The sequence below is a fragment of the Ranitomeya variabilis genome, chromosome 7 (genome assembly GCF_051348905.1).
Source record: "Ranitomeya variabilis isolate aRanVar5 chromosome 7, aRanVar5.hap1, whole genome shotgun sequence".
In the NCBI taxonomy this organism is placed as follows: Eukaryota; Metazoa; Chordata; class Amphibia; order Anura; family Dendrobatidae; genus Ranitomeya; species Ranitomeya variabilis.
The window spans coordinates 7,231,631-7,248,389 of record NC_135238.1 but is presented as its reverse complement, the minus strand read 5'-3'; the positions used below and the strand labels follow the sequence as shown (position 1 = coordinate 7,248,389).

General features: G+C 45.7%; 1 protein-coding gene across 1 annotated transcript in view; it reads left to right on the top strand.

Annotated features, from left to right (window-relative positions):
* The window catches only part of LOC143785248 (transmembrane protease serine 9-like), a 91,305-nt gene that overhangs the window by 42,343 nt on the left and 32,203 nt on the right, over positions 1–16,759 (top strand). Inside the window, exon 10 of the mRNA XM_077273974.1 lies at positions 1,951–2,176. Coding sequence (XP_077130089.1) covers positions 1,951–2,176 — 226 coding nt within the window. The remainder of the gene's footprint in view (positions 1–1,950; positions 2,177–16,759) is intronic.

Sequence of the window (16,759 nt, the reverse complement as noted above, 5' to 3'; positions counted from 1 at the left end):
GGTCATTGTACAGGAGGAGGAGGTGAGCTGTGATATCATCTATTGTGAATGGTGGATCCTGTGTTATCTACTGTATATAGAGGTGTTATCAGTCATTGTAGAGGAGGAGGAGGTGAGCTGTGACATCACCTATTGTGAATGGTGGATCTTGTGTTATCTACTGTATATAGAGGTGTTATCAGTCATTGTACAGGAGGAGGAGGTGAGCTGTGACATCACCTATTGTGAATGGTGGATCCTGTGTTATCAGCTGTATATAGAGGTGTTATCAGTCATTGTACAGGAGGAGGAGGTGAGCTGTGACATCACCTATTGTGAATGATGGATCCTGTGTTATCAGCTGTATATAGAGGTGTTATCAGTCATGGTACAGGAGGAGGAGGTGAGCTGTGACATCACCTATTGTGAATGATGGATTCTGTGTTATCTACTGTATATAAAGGTGTTATCAATCATTATACAGGAGGAGGAAGGTTGGGGGTCTGGAGAACATAATAAATGGCTTTTACCAGAAATTCGACACACATGAAGTTAATTTGGCATAAATGGAAATTCCTTACCAAATTGTAGCGAATCTGGTAAATCTAATTAGTTTAGAAACTTTTCCCACATAGACATTTCTGGGGTTCAGTTTACAGTCAGTGAGAACTTGTGATTTCCTGTGATCTCCGAGGACTTTCTGGAGTGTTCACTTATTTTATACCCATTATGAATATAATATACAAGATGGTGGCCCGATTCTAACGCATCGGGTATTCTAGAATATGCATGTCCACGTAGTAAATTGCCCAGCCACGTAGTATATTGCCCAGCCCACGTTGTATAGTCACGTAGTATATTGCACAGCCCACGTAGTATATTGCCCAGCCACCTTCCGTCCGCAGCTGTCACCGCCGCATGTGCTGCGCTATTTCCTGTTGTCGCAGCCGTCATGAATAACCGCGGCCGTCATCACTGACCGCGGCTGCAAATTTAGTCCCCGGCTTTTTGCGGCGGTAGGCCCAACAGTGGCCATGGTCCCGGCCGGCTCCGCCTTCCTCACGGTGACTCCGCCCCCTTTGCAGCGCTTGTGGCCGGGCCTGTAGTGGCTGGCCTTGACCCGCTGCCACTAATTTAGTCCCCGGCTTTTTGCGGCGGTAGGCCCAACAGTGCCCATGGTCCCGGCCTGCTCCGCCCTCCTCATGGCGACTCCGCCCCCTTTACAGCACTTGTGGCCGGGCCTGTATGGAGTGGGCAGGGACTCGCTGTGCATACTTACTGGCCTCCCCTGCCCTTTTGTCTACGCCCACTGGCTGGTCTCGACCAATGAATATCTGGGACAGACAGACAGACGGAAGTACCCCTTAGACAATTATATAGTAGATAATCAGGTGGTTTACACCTGACAGCACATGGCAGATACTCCGATACGCCCTGGTTCACCCAGATCAGTTACTCCCCGACTCGCTCTTTGTTCTGCTATTCTCATGAGAATTACCGCACCCCAAGGCTAATTTCACACTAGCGTATAAAATAAATGAACCTTGGTCTGTATTGCATCCAGTTTTATACAGCAGCAGGTATCAAAAATTTACGAGATTAAATACAATTTCCAATTTCAAAGAATTTCAGCAATGGGACACCGCACGATGGCTCCAGGTGGAATCTGACTTTTTTTTTAGTATAACTGTTGAGTGGTGCGGGGGAGTTTCTTGCGACACATGGGAGATCCTGGCGCAGGCGGACATTTCTCTTCACATGTAGATTCGGTCCATGAATAACATCTCTGATCTGCACGGCCCCATTGGATGACATGGCCCCGAGTGCTGTCCGGGGTTGGCCATCTTGCCATGGACAGCACTCGGACCCAATGGTTGTGTTCACTTTCCCTCGTTCTTCTTCTTGGGATGTTACATCACTGATGAGTTTTATGCAATGTGTCAATGACATTGTCCTCTTTTGCCTTTGCAGGGGGACTCTGGGGGTCCGCTGGTGTGTAAAATGAATGGGTACTGGTACCAGGTTGGCATCGTGAGCTTTGGATCCATCTGTGCCCTTCCCAACCGCCCATCGATCTGCGCTTCTGTTCCCGCCTATGAGCCATGGATCAGCCATTACTTAAGGCAGAAAGTCAGGTCCTCGTCCCCCCATCTGGAGGTCTCGGTGCTGCTCCTGGTGGTCTCTCTGATACTGCACAGCTGAGTCATTCTAGACAAGGACCCCCAAAAACAAATAAACTGTGTCTGTGTGACCCCTAAAGTCCTAAGTCGCGACTCTGGGTAAATCACTGACTATAAAGATTTACAAGAAGACAAAATCTTACAAGATGTCAGGAAAATTGGGGCAGAATTATCAATCCTGTGCAAACATCGGGCAAATTCATCAGTCTGAGCCAAAACTGCTGCAAAACGTCCAAATGTTTCACGTAGAATATGAGGTTGTTCCAAAATATTGGAAAATGGTGATGGGTTTTTTTGCACCAGCTCTGACAACTTTTTAAATGTGAGCAGAGGTTAGTGGTGGGGACAAGTCTACGGGCGCCCTGACCAATCCATAATGATGTACTCCACAAATGAAGAAGGAAAGTGCTGCAGACCACGAACTGCTGCAAGATGTGACAGATCCATTACGAGACTGGGGAGCACCACACCCTCGTGATATTGGCCCCTACTCGGCTGACTATGTGTCAGGAAGGTGCCCTACCATTTTGGTGCAATGACTGGCTCACAGTCTTCTCTACACTTTTATACCGAGGTCACAGATTTTATACCGAGGGCACGTTACGTGGAAGCAAAAGGAATCTAAAAGACATAATAAATGTGGTGCATATTGTAAAAGAAACATTTTGGCAGGCAAATTCCAGAATTCTGGTGCATTCAGCTCAATAGATCTACGCCATTGTCTCTCCTTGGCATCATCATCATCGTCCTCATCATCTTCCTCATTGTGTGTCTTCCTCCTCATCACCCTCTCTGTATGTTCTCATCATCTTCGCGAACATGGTGTCTCCTTGGCGTCATTATCATCATCATCGTCATCATGTGTCTCCCTCATAATCACCATCTCTGTATCTTCTCATCATCTTCGTGAATAATTGTTTCTCCTTGGCGTCATCATCATACTCATCATCTTCGTCACCATTGTTTTTCCTTGGCATCATCATCATCGTCATCATCGTCATCGTGTGTCTTCCTCTTTATCTCCATCTCTGTATCTTCTCATCATCTTCATGAATAATTGTTTTTCCTTGGTGTCATCATCATACTCATCATCTTCGTCACCATTGTCTCTCCTTGGCATCATCATCATCATCGTCATCATGTGTCTTCCTCCTTATCTCCATCTCTTTATCTTCCTTTTCATCATCATCTCTGTATCTTCTCATCATCTCCGTCACCACTGTGTCTCCTTGGTGTCATCGGCATCATCATCATCTTCTTCCTCATCGTGTGTCTTCCTCCTCCTCACCATCTCTGTATCTACTCATCTTCTTCCTCATCGTGTGTCTTCCTCCTCCTCACCATCTCTGTATCTACTCATCTTCTTCCTCATCGTGTGTCTTCCTCCTCCTCACCATCTCTGTATCTACTCATCTTCTTCCTCATCGTGTGTCTTCCTCCTCCTCACCATCTCTGTATCTACTCATCTTCTTCCTCATCGTGTGTCTTCCTCCTCCTCACCATCTCTGTATCTACTCATCTTCTTCCTCATCATGTGTCTTCCTCCTCATCTCCATCTCTGTATCTCCCTTCTCATCATCTTCGTCACCACTGTGTCTCCTCATTAGAGATGGTGTGAAACAACTTGCCGGACCTCATCTACATCCGTAATCTGTGGCCCTTGGGCAGTAGCCCTGATGATCGCCTCCTACCTGCCAGTATCTGTGGCTCTACTACTGATTAGCCGGCCTACCGTGATGTCACACTGCATCACACGTATTGATCATGCCGGCTAATCAGTAGAAGAGCCAGGAAGGATGCCGTCAGGGGCGGATCATGCGGTCACCTCAGTAATCTGTGGCCGCTGCCGGTCCTGAGAGTCGATTCGGAACATTTTTACTCAGGAACATTCTATGATGTCATTGTTCTTAGTGAAGTTGGTACAATGTAACAATGTAATGATAACGATGTCAAATAAATAAATCTGATCCACAGAGTTTTATTCCAAGTTGTAACACAATGATGGAGGTTGTAGTCACCCCGACTTCCTCACTTCCTTTCCGCCATTACTATGTTACACGTTGTATCGCCCCCTGGTGATCTTCATGGGTAACAGCGCAGGGATCTTATCTAAAAGGTGCTTTATTTTTTAGCATAAAACCTACATCTGTTGGACACTATGAAAATTTTGCTTCTTGTAAAAAAAAAGTCTGAAATGTCTGAAAGTCTGAAATGTGGATATAACCAGATGCACGTATACGGGGGCTTCTCACAAAATTAGAATATCATCTAAAAGTGAACTTATTTCCGTTCTTCAATAAAAAAAAAGGGAATCTCCTATATTCTATAGTGTCATTACACACAGAGTGATCTATTTCACGTGTTTATTTCTGTTAATGTCGATGATTATGGCTTACAGCCAATGAAAACCCAAAAGTCAGTATCTCAGTAAATTAGAATACTTTATAACACCAGCTGGAAAAATGATTGTAAAATCCGAAATGTTCCCTACTGAAACGTATGATCAGTAAATGCACTCAGTACTTGGTCCTTTTGCATCAATTACTGCATCAATGCGGCGTGGTATGGAGGCGATCAGTCTGTGGCACTGCTGAGGGGTTATGGAAGCCCAGGTTGCTTTGATAGCAGCCTTCAGCTCGTCTGCATTGTTGGGTCTGGTGTCTCATCTTCCTCTTGACAATACTCCATAGATTCTCTATGGGGTTAAGATCAGGTGAGTTTGCTGCCAATCAAGCCCAGTGATACTGTTGTTTTTACACCAGGTATTGGTACTTTTGGCGGTGTGGACAGGGGCCAAGTCCTGCTGGAGAATGACATTTCCATCTCCAAAAAGCTTGTCGGCAGAGGGAAGCATGAAGTGCTCTACAATGTCCTGGTAGACGGCTGCGCTGACTTTGGGACGCCTGTAGCACCTTTATAGGTAAAACACCTGACATTTATGGCATCTGCTATGTGTAGGTATGGATAATATTAAGTAGACCTTTATTGTCTTGGGTCAGCTTACTATATAGCTTACATAGCCAGCTCTAGTCTCATTATGGTCAGGAGCATTACATTTGGATATACTTCGATACTGACCTTGACCTTTTGGTCCACATAACTCTGGCAGCTTTATATTTATGCTGTTTTGTTGATAGCAGTTCTAGTTATATCTAGAGTTGAGCGACTTTTACTTTTTTCCGATCGAGTTGGGTTTTGCGAAATTGGCCGATTATTGCGAAAAGTCGGGGATCCGACTGAAACACGAAACCCAATGCAAGTCAATGGGGAATCATAGTCGGCAGTGAGTGGAGGCCAGGAAAACACCTACAGTGCCCATTTTAATGCCAAAAACATCCATTCTTGTTACTGAAGCTTGTCAATCTTAATTTACTTTATAATAATAGTTAGGTATTGAAAACTGGGGGTCATTTGGCAAAAGTTCTGGGGGGTAGGGCTGGCTCAAGTTTTTAGTGGGCCCAGGAAATGTTGAATACGTCACGGCAGTGGAGCAGGGAGAGGTCAGTATTTCAACTTTGGAAGTGCTGTGATCCTAAGCAAGCAGGGGGGGCCCACTCGTTGGCACTGGCACAGGGCCCCTCATAGTAGGGCGGTGTGTTTGACGGCGGGGGCGCCTCCCACCGGCAGCGACACTTTAGCGTACTATGAGGGGCCCCGTGCCAGTGACGTCGCCAACGAGTATGCCCCCCCCACCTGATGAAGGAACCTGCACTTTCATCTGCACCTTCCTCTTTGTCCCTGTGTAAGGTGGTATAACATGCGGGAAGGGGAACCTTACTTTCAGCAGGGTCAGATTCTGGCTGTGTAGAGTACAAGGGGCATGTAGTGGTCTAGGTCAATGTACCAGCAGACTCATCTAGCAGTGGCTGGGCAATGGGCAGGATGAGGAGGAAACAGATATAGGGCCAAAGAATAAAGTAGGCTAAATGCAGTTCAAAATTGGTAACAGGACTAAACAGGTGGCATTGCTTTGTTCAGTGGAGTAGAACTGTAATGAGCGGCAGACACAGTTAGTAGGCCCAAATAAGTAACTAGGCTAAATGCAGTTCAAATGTGGTAACAGGACTAAACAGGCAGCATTGCTTTGTTCAGCGGAGGACAACTGTAATGAGTGGCAGAGACAGTTAGTAGGCCCAAATAATAAAGTAGCCTAAATGTCTGTCAAAAAATTGTTCATAAATAGTGTTGAGCATTCCGATACCGCAAGTATCGGGTATCGGCCGATACTTGCGGGTATCGGAATTCCGATACCGAGATCCGATACTTTTGTGGTATCGGGTATCGGTATCGAAACAACATTAATGTAATAATGTGTAAAAGAAAGAATTAAAATAAAAAATATTGCTATACTCACCTCTCCGACGCAGCCTGGACCTCACCGAGGGAACCGGCAGCGTTCTTTGCTTAAAATTCGCGCGTTTACTTCCTTCCGTGAAGTCCCGGCTTGTGATTGGTCGCGTGCCGCCCATGTGGCCGCGACGCGACCAATCACAGCAAGCCGTGACGTAATTTCAGGTCCTTCAGGATTTTAAAATTACGTTCTGGCTTGTGATTGGTCGCATCGCGGTCACATGGGCGACGCGACCAATCACAAGCCGTGACGTCACGGGAGGCAGGACACGCACGCATTTTAAAATGCAAAAATGATCTTTTAGCAAATTTGTTTTTATTTTCCCAAGGGTAAAAGGAGAAACTGGACCACGAACGTTGTTGTCCAATTTGTTCTGAGTACGCTGATACCTCATATGTGGGGGTAAACCACTGTTTGGGCGCACGGCAGGGCTCGGAAGGGAAGGAGCGCCATTTGACTTTTTCAATGAAAAATTATCTCCATCGCTAGCAGACACCATGTCACGTTTGGAGAGCCCCTGTGTGCCTAAACATTGGAGCTCCCCACAAGTGACCCCATTTTGGAAACTAGACCCCCCAAGGAACTTATCTAGAAGCATAGTGAGCACTTTAAACTCTCAGGTGCTTCACAAATTGATCCGTAAAAATGAAAAAGTACTTTTTTTTCACACAAAATTTCTTTTAGCCTCAATTTTTTCATTTTCACATGGGCAACAGGATAAAATGGATCCTAAAATTTGTTGGGCAATTTCTCCTGAGTACGCCGATACCCCATATGTGGGGGTAAACCACTGTTTGGGTGCACGGCAAGGCTCGGAAGGGGAGGCGTGCCATTTGACTTTTTGAATGGAAAATTAGCTCCAATCATTAGCGGACACCATGTCGCGTTTGGAGAGCCCCTGTGTGCCTAAACATTGGAGCTCCCGCACAAGTGACCCCATTTTGGAAACTAGACCTCCGAAGGAACTAATCTAGATGTGTGGTGAGCACTTTGAACCCCCAAGTGCTTCACAGAAGTTTATAACGCAGAGCCATGAAAATATAAAATAATTTTTCTTTTCTCAAAAATGATTTTTTAGCCCACATTATTTTATTTTCCCAAGGGTAACAGGAGAAATTGGACCCCAAAAGTTGTTGTCCAGTTTCTCCTGAGTACGCTGATACCCCATATGTGGGGGTAAACCACTGTTTTGGCACACGTCGGGGTTTGGAAGGGAAGTAGTGACGTTTTAAAATGCAGACTTTGATGGAATGCTCTGCGGGCGTCAGGTTGCGTTTGCAGAGCCCCTGATGTGCTTAAACAGTAGGAACTCCCCACAAGTGACTCCATTTTGGAAACTAGACCCCCAAGGGAACTTATCTAGATGTGTGGTGAGCACTTTGAACCCCCAAGTGCTTCACAGAAGTTTATAACGCAGAGCCGTGAAATTAATAAATGTGTTTCCTTTCCTCAAAAATATTTTTTTAGCCCAGAATTTTTTATTTTTGCAAGGGTAACAGGAGAAATTGGACCCCAAAAGTTGTTTTCCAGTTTCTCCTGAGTACGCTGATACCCCATATGTGGGGGTAAATCACTGTTTGGGCACATGCCGGGGCTCGGAAGGGAAGTAGTGACGTTTTGGAATGCAGACTTTGATGGAATGGTCTGCGGGCATCATGTTACGTTTGCAGAGCCCCTGATGTGCCTAAACAGTAGAAACCCCCCACAAGTGACCCCATTTTGGAAACTAGACCCCCAAAGGAACTTATCTAGATGTGTGGTGAGCACGTTCAACCCCCAAGTGATTCACAGACGTTTACAATGCAGAGCCGTGAAAATAAAAAATTATTTTTCTTTCCTCAGAAAAGATGTTTTAGCAAGCAATTTTTTATTTTCACAAGGGTAACAGGAGAATTTTGACCTCAATATTTGTTGCCCAGTTTGTTGTGAGTACACTGATACCCCATATGTGGGGGTAAACCACTGTTTGGGCACACGACAGGGCTCGGAAGGGAAGTAGTGACATTTGAAATGCAGACTTTGATGGAATGGTCTGCGGGCGTCACATTGCATTTGCAGAGCCCCTGATGTGCCTAAACAGTAGAAACACCCCACAAGTGACCCCATTTTGGAAACTAGACCCCCCAAGGAACTTATCTAGATGTGTGGTGAGCACGTTCAACCCCCAAGTGCTTCACAGAAGTTTATAACGCAGAGCCGTGAAAATAAAAAATAATTGTTCTTTCCTCAAAAATTATGTTTTAGCAAGTAATTTTTTATTTTTGCAAGGGTATCAGGAGAAATTGGACACCAACATTTGTTGCCCAGTTTGTCCTGAGTATGCTGGTACCCCAAATGTGGGGGTAAACCACTGTTTGGGCGCACGTCGGGGCTTGGAAGGGAGGGAGCACCATTTGACTTTTTGAACGCAAGATTGGCTGGAATCAATGGTGGCGCCATGTTGCGTTTGGAGACCCCTGATGTGCCTAAACAGTGGAAACCCCTCAATTCTAACTTCAACACTAACCCCAACACACCCCTAATCCTAATCCCAACTGTAGCCATAACCCTAATCACAACCCTAACCCCAACACACCCCTAACCACAACCCTAACCCCAACACACCCGTAACCCTAATTCCAATCCTAATCCTAACCCTAATCCCAACCCTAACCCTAATCCCAACCCTAACCACAACTGTAACCCCAACACACCCCTAACCCTATCCGTAACCCTAACCACAAGCCTAATCTTAACCCTATTTCTAACCCTAGCCCTAATTCCAACCCTAACTCTAATTCCAACCCTAACTCTAAGGCTATGTGCCCACGTTGCGGATTCGTGTGAGATTTTTCCGCACGATTTTTGAAAAATCTGCAGGTAAAAGGCACTGCGTTTTACCTGCGGATTTACAGCAGATTTCCAGTGTTTTTTTGTGCGGATTTCACCTGCGGATTCCTATTGAGGAACAGGTGTAAAACGCTGCGGAATCTGCACAAAGAATTGACATGCTGCGGAAAATACAACGCAGCGTTTCTGCACGGAATTTTCCGCACCATGGGCACAGCGGATTTGGTTTTCCATAGGTGTACATGGTACTGTAAACCTGATGTAAAACTGCTACGAATTCGCAGCGGCCAATCCGCTGCGGATCCGCGGCCAATCCGCTGCGGATCCGCGGCCAATCCGCTGCGGATCCGCGGCCAATCCGCTGCGGATCCGCAGCCAAATCCGCACTGTGTGCACATGCCATAACCCTAACCCTACCCCTAACCCTACCCCTAACCCTAACCCTAACCCTACCCCTAGTTCTAACCCTAGTTCTAACCCTAACCCTAGTGGAATAAGAAAAAAAATATTTTCTTTATTTTATTATTGTCCCTACCTATGGGGGTGATAAAGGGGGGGGTTTATTTATTATTTTTTTTATTTTGATCGCTGTGATAGAACCTACCACAGCGATCAAAATGTACTTTGTAATGAATCTGCCAGCCGGCAGATTCGGCGGGCGCACTGAGCATGCGCCCGCCATCTTGGAAGATGGCGGCGCCCAGGGAGAAGACGGACCGACTTCGGGAGGCTCGGTAAGTATGAGGGGGTGGTGGGGGGGTGGATCGGAGCACAGGGGGGGGATCGGAGGACGGGGGGAGCGGACAGGAGCACGGGGGAGCGAACAGGGACGGAGGGGGGTACCGGACAGAACGGAGGACTGGGGAGGAGATCGGGGGCGGTGGGGGGGGCCAGAACATGATTTCCAGCCATGGCAGATGCTATTGCAGCATCGGCCATGGCTGGATTGCAATATTTCACCATTTTCATAGGTGAAATATTGCAAATTGCTCTGATTGGCTGTTGCACTTTCAACAGCCAATCAGAGCGATCGTAGCCACGTGGGGGCAAAGCCACCCCCCCCTAGGCTGAAGTACAACTCCCCCTCTCCCTGCAGATCGGGTAAAATAGGAGTTAACCCTTTCACCCGATCTGCAGGGATGCGATCATTCCATGACGCCACATAGGCGTCATGGGTCGGGAAGGGGTTAATATAGTGCACGGTGTTCCCTATAAACGACATTCCTGCTTCTTTAACTTTATGTTTTTAATATTGTTCAATAAAATCATTGTTTTTAATTTTACTTGGTGGGATCTCCTCCTTGTCTTGTCTATGAGATCAGTTCTTGCATTATGCATGAAGTGCCCCTTTAATGTTTGGACACATGTTGACCTACAGCTTTAGTAATGTCAAAGTGACCTCACCATAGAAGTAGATGGTAACCTAGTTATGATCACCAACCCACTTAAAAACATAGCAAGTCAACCAAATTCCATGTTTTTGTAAATTTTAAAATGGTCCAAAAATTATCCAGTTTAGGGATCTGTGATCTGATAGACTATTGTGTGCAGAACAGTGATTCGAACTGATAGTGTCACTGTCAGAGGTAACATGTTGTGACTGAGACAAGCGATGTGTTATTTATTCCATGACGCCATCCAATTCCTCCCCACAAAACACTTGTAAAATAAATAGCTAGAATGGGTGATATACATTAAAAGAATCAGTACCCAGAGGGGGTCTATAGTCCTATAATCAGCACCCAGAGCAGGACCAATGTCATATAATCAGCACCCAGAATGGCACAGAGGTGGATCTTTGAATCCATGTATAGGAAGTAGGGGAGGGTCTTTTTCTCTTTGTCTCTCTACAGGAAGTGGGCAAGTCTTTAACTCTATGCAGGAAGTGGGGGCAGGTCTTGTCTATCTGCAGAAAGAGAGGAAGTGATGTTGTCTCCCTAAGGAAGTTGTGGTGGGGCTTTGTCTCTCTACAGGTAGTGGCAGTGGGTCTTTGTCTTTCCCTACAAAAAGTCTTTGCCTTTGTACATCAATTGGGGGTGGATCTTTGTCTCTCTACTTAAAGTGAGAGTCAGTCTTTGACTCTTTATAAGAAGTGCAGGAATGTCGTCTTTGTCTGACCTGAGTGATCTCCTATGTTGCTAGACAAGGCAGCTTTGCCTGTGCATTGTGGCAGGAGCCAGACACTGAGGTTGGCAGCATCCAGCTCTCTGGGCAGCTTAATATCGACAATTGCAGACTCTGAAGTATAAAGTCTACAAGTGGCGAGCGAGTCTTGGTAACAAGTAGAGATGAGCAAACTTAATCGTCAAACACTTGCCAATCTCAAATTCGACATGAACATGTCACATTCGGATTCGTGGTCGGATTCCCAGCCATTTTCCCTCAAAGTGAGCAAAATTCGGGCACAGTTCTGTAAATGATCGCGTTTCCACTAATGCCTTCGTTAGGACTTTGGCTAGGATAGTGGTGCTGTATGATGAGCGAGGGGGCCGTGTTTTATGAGGGGAGGGGGTGGTTAAAGTTCAGAGGAGCGGCCGACTGTAATTTGTAAAATTATCTTAATGTGTGTACATTCCGTCAGCCAAGCAGGGTGCAGAAACCATCCACAACGTCCAGACATAAGGGTTTCTGTCATTGGTTGCTAAATTCACATGTCTCTCTCCATATAAAAAGTGAACATGATATTTTGCTGGCGCCATTTTATCAGTGTAACAGCGCAGAGAGGTCGCTCCTGCTGCAAGTTGTCAGAGAGTTAAGGTACCTTCACACTAGCGACGCTGCAGCGATCTAGACAACGATGCCGATCGCTGCAGCGTCGCTGTGTGGTCGCTGGAGAGCTGTCACACAGACAGCTCTCCAGCGACCAACGATGCCGAAGTCCCCGGGGAACCAGGGTAAACATCGGGTTGCTAAGCGCAGGGCCGCGCTTAGTAACCCGATGTTTACCCTGGTTACCAGTGGAAATGTAAAAAAACAAACACTACATACTTACATTCGCGTCCCCCGGCGTCCTCTTCCCTGCACTGTGTGAGCACCGGCAGTAGCAGGGCACAGCGGTGACGTCACCGCTGCGCTCTGATTTTACTTTACGTCCGGCACTCACAGTCAGTGCGGGAAGCAGACGATGAGGGACCTGACGGACACCGGAATGTGAGTATGTACTGTTTGTTTGTTTTTTACGTTTACGCTGGTAACCAGGGTAAACATCGGGTTACTAAGCGCGGCCCTGCGCTTAGTAACCCGATGTTTACCCTGGCTACCAGTGAAGACATCGCTGGATCGGTGTCACACACACCAATCCAGCGATGTCTACGGGAGATCCAACGACGAAATAAAGTTCTGGACTTTCAGCAACGACCAGCGATGGCACAGCAGGATCCTGATCGCTGCTGCCTTTCATACACAACGATATCGCTAGCCAGGACGCTGCAACGTCACGGATCGCTATCGATATCGTTTAGTGTGAAGGTACCTTTAGAAAGGATCCTTTTCTGTGTGAAATTGACCTTCCAGCATCTAACTAGTTTGTGCTAATAGTGTTGTGCAGGCAGGAGGCCACATTTCTTAATCCAAATCGTTTGGGCTAATTATGTGTCGCAGTCAGAGCTCAGGAAGTCATATGTAATAATCAAAATTGTTTTTGCTAATATTGGGGTGCAGGCACCAGGCTCCATTTTCTAATCAAAATAATTTGGGATAATATTGGGGTTCAACCAAAACTGACTGGCACATCAAAACTAGCCTAACTAGGTGCATACTGGGAGCAGCTACCTCCATATACAATATACAAAAAAAGGTTGCAATACGGCTTCTGAATACTAGGAAAAATAAGACGATTTGCACAAAATTTGGCCAAATAATGTCTGCCCATCAACCAATGTCAAGGGGGTCTCAAAGAGTGATGGGTCCCTAACCAATGTGAATACCTCTCTTAGGCTGATGTCTGAATTCCTGGGTGAATGTGGACACTTCTCTCAGTAAAGCCTACATTTACGGGTAGGTAGGAACCTGCTGTAATTAAAAGGCTCATCGCAATCAGGTAGTGTTAAAATTAATATGCCTTGGAGATCGCAGTCACACAGCTCAAGAGTTGTGGACATCTATTTAGGTAGAGTTTGAGCATTGGCTGTCTCCACCGAACCTGGGGCAAGGGAAGGCTGTGTGTGATAAGGTTGCAAACCTGGTGGTGGCCCTACGACGGTGTAATCTCACACATGTGCTTTGCATGGCTCATGTCCTCAACCTGGTAGTACAGCTATTTATTCGCCCCTATCCCTGCCTGGACAGGAAGAGGTGATGAGCACACAACAGTCAGAAGATGAAGAGAATAATGATCTGCTCTCTGTTGTCCGTGGTTGGTGGGAGAGACAGAGGAGGTAAGCTCGAGTGTTACTCTGCCACTAACACACCATGGACTTGTACCTCATAGAAGCACCCGACACATGAGCGCTTTCTTGCTACACTATCTTCAACACGATGCCCATATTCTTAGAAATAGTGCTGAATACTGGGTTGCCACTCTGTTGGATCCATGGTACAAGAGTAAATTGATGCTTCCCACCTGGATAAGGACGCACACATGCTGGAGTATCGAAACTCGCTTTCAGACAATATTAAGAGTGGCTTTCCCCAAGACATCATTGAGGCACACAGTGTGCATCCCAGTTATGGACTTCCAACCCCGGGAACGTTGAGTTGTCAATGCTAAAACATTAGCAGCAGCAGCAGTGTAAGTGGCAGAAGCAATTTCTGTGAGTCGCTTCATACATTTTTTAGACCAGACTATGCACCAGTAAAACAGAATACCAGTCTGATACATTGTGAACAACTGGAGAGGATGGTGCAGGAGTGTCTTGAGCTCAAAATATCAATGCCATCGGGGGGTTTGGACCCTTTTGCATTTTGCTCTTCAAAAATGGAAGAGTGGCCTGAGGTCGACTATCACACATTGGAGGTTTTGTCAATGCCCGGCGGCCAGCGTTCTTCAGAACGTGTCTTCAGCGCTGCTGGTTGTTTCCTGAAAAAAATAAGCGCATCTGGCTGTACCCTGAAAGTGTAGCCCACCTAACTTTCATCAAGATGAACAAGTCATGGATCTCCAACGAGTTTTCCACCTCAGTCACAGACTTGACAGGCTAGGCGATGGTGTCGTTTTTAGTGTGATGTATTGATCTCACGTTATTGCCGTTGGTGACACCTTTGTTGTGTCTTCTGTGCCTGATGTTGTTACTGTTGGTGATATTACTAGCAATTTTTTGAAATGTTGAGACTCCAAGTTGGGTCTCCATCTGGTGGGTTACCTGTGTAAGTAGGTCTCCCAGACCATCAGGCCTGCACATACTTTCACTCAACTACCTGTGTTACTATCCTTACAATTTTTTTTTACCAATAATAGTCTACGAAAGTGATGTTTGTGCCACCTGAGTGTGGCTGAGAAGAGCTGAGCTGTTGCATGAGGTATTAGGGCTCCCAGCTAAGAAGGCTTAAACCGCTCCCTTAACTACCAGGTCTTAATTGAAACTTCAACTCAAACCTCTAAATGTTAGCCCCGACCCTGTGTCATGCATGGCCCATGGCTGACCGCGGCTGTGCCATTATAACATTTCTACTGTGGGTCAATTGATGTCACTTTTCCTCGTGTCTACCCCTAATTTTTGGAAATGTTTAGACTCCAGGTTGGGTCTCCTTCATGACGTTGCCTGAATTTGGCAGGGCTCTCAGACCACCAGGCCTACACCTGTCACTGATCAACCTGTTACTGTTAGTAATGCTGGTCCAGACCCTATCCCAAGTATCCATGCTGTGCAATTATACTATTTCAATTTTGGGTCAATTGATGCCACTTTTCCTGGTGTCTGCCACTAATTTTAGCTGTTTGGGAAGCTTTTTGACCCCCCTAAAGGTGTTGTCTATGCACTTTGTTTTGTCCCCAATTAAATTCAATGGGGTTTGAGTGTGTTGATTGAACTGTTCGGCAAACATGTTCAGAAAACAATTGCCAAACCAGTCGGACCTTAGAAGGTTCACTCATGTCTACTAACGAGGCTCTCCGAGACTGTGAGATACTCGGTACCATGGACTGCAATGTGACCATCCCGAATAGAAAAATCCCTCTATTCCTGAGGACAGACAGGACTTTTAACTAGAGGTAATAATAACAAAAACGTCAAATTTTACTGGTAATTCATAATTTTACACATTATTGCAAATGAGACAACCCCTTAAATAATTCCTAGTCACATCAGACTGGAGAAGCCAGAAGAAGAAATATACTGATGGACGGGAATATAGACAAGGCCGGGATTTACGTCAGAACTTATGTGACAGGTCAGAAATACTTTAATTAACCACACATTGCCCAGACCGCCCCAAGTATTAGTCACTGACCCATAAAGGAAGATTTTATAGCCTATTGTTTAATAAGTATTGTTCTAAGGAAAACTAATTAAAGCACAATGAGATAATTAACATCTGCTGTAATTTCATTCTCTAATAAAATAATGCTGCACATGTTACATGAAAAGAACAGGACACAGGAACAGAAGACACCCAGCAGATCACTCACCGTGATTTACATATCATCTGTAATAACCTGCAGAAGAGACGGGAACGAAGCCGGCATCGAGGAAAGGAAACTGAGCAAAGTGGTCTAAATCCATGGAGGAGTTCATAATTATAAAATTATGTCTATATGAGTGAGATAAGAAGAGCAGTGAGATAAAAAGTAAACTTTATACTGCAATAATAATAATAATTATTATTATTTATATAGCGCCAACATATTCCGCAGCACTTTCCTATTAAGCGGGGACATGTACAGACAATAAATTCAGTACAAGTTAAGACAATTTAATCAGTGACATTAGGGGTGAGGTCCCTGCTCGCAAGCTTACAATCTACAAGGAAATGGGGGGGACACAATAGGTGATCAGTGCTTGTTATTTCAGGTCTGGCAATTATAATAAATAGGGATTTTCATACAAAGCTGCATGAACCGGTCATCAGCCCGTGTGTTTAAGTGCAATAGTCAAGTATCAAGTGCAGTTATCGTGTGCATGGAGGGTGTGGAGACAGATGAATAGTAGGGTGCAGATTCAGAGTAATATTTGGAAGGAGGGAACAGGGCAAAGTTAGTTTACTGAGTAGTTGATGTGGTAGGCTTGTTTGAAGAGATGATGAATAGGTCGGGGCTAGGTATCAGTCTGATCGTCTGGGGAAGTGCATTCCAGAGAGCTGGCGCAGCACGAGAGAAGTCTTGGAGACGGAGGTGTGAGGTTTGGATTACGGGGGATGTTAGTCTTAGGTCATTTGTAGAACGGAGGGCACGTGTAAGGTGATAGACAGAGATGAGACAGGAGATATAAGGCGGTGCAGAACTGTGGAGAGCTTTGTGGGTGAGAGAGATGAGTTTATACTGGAC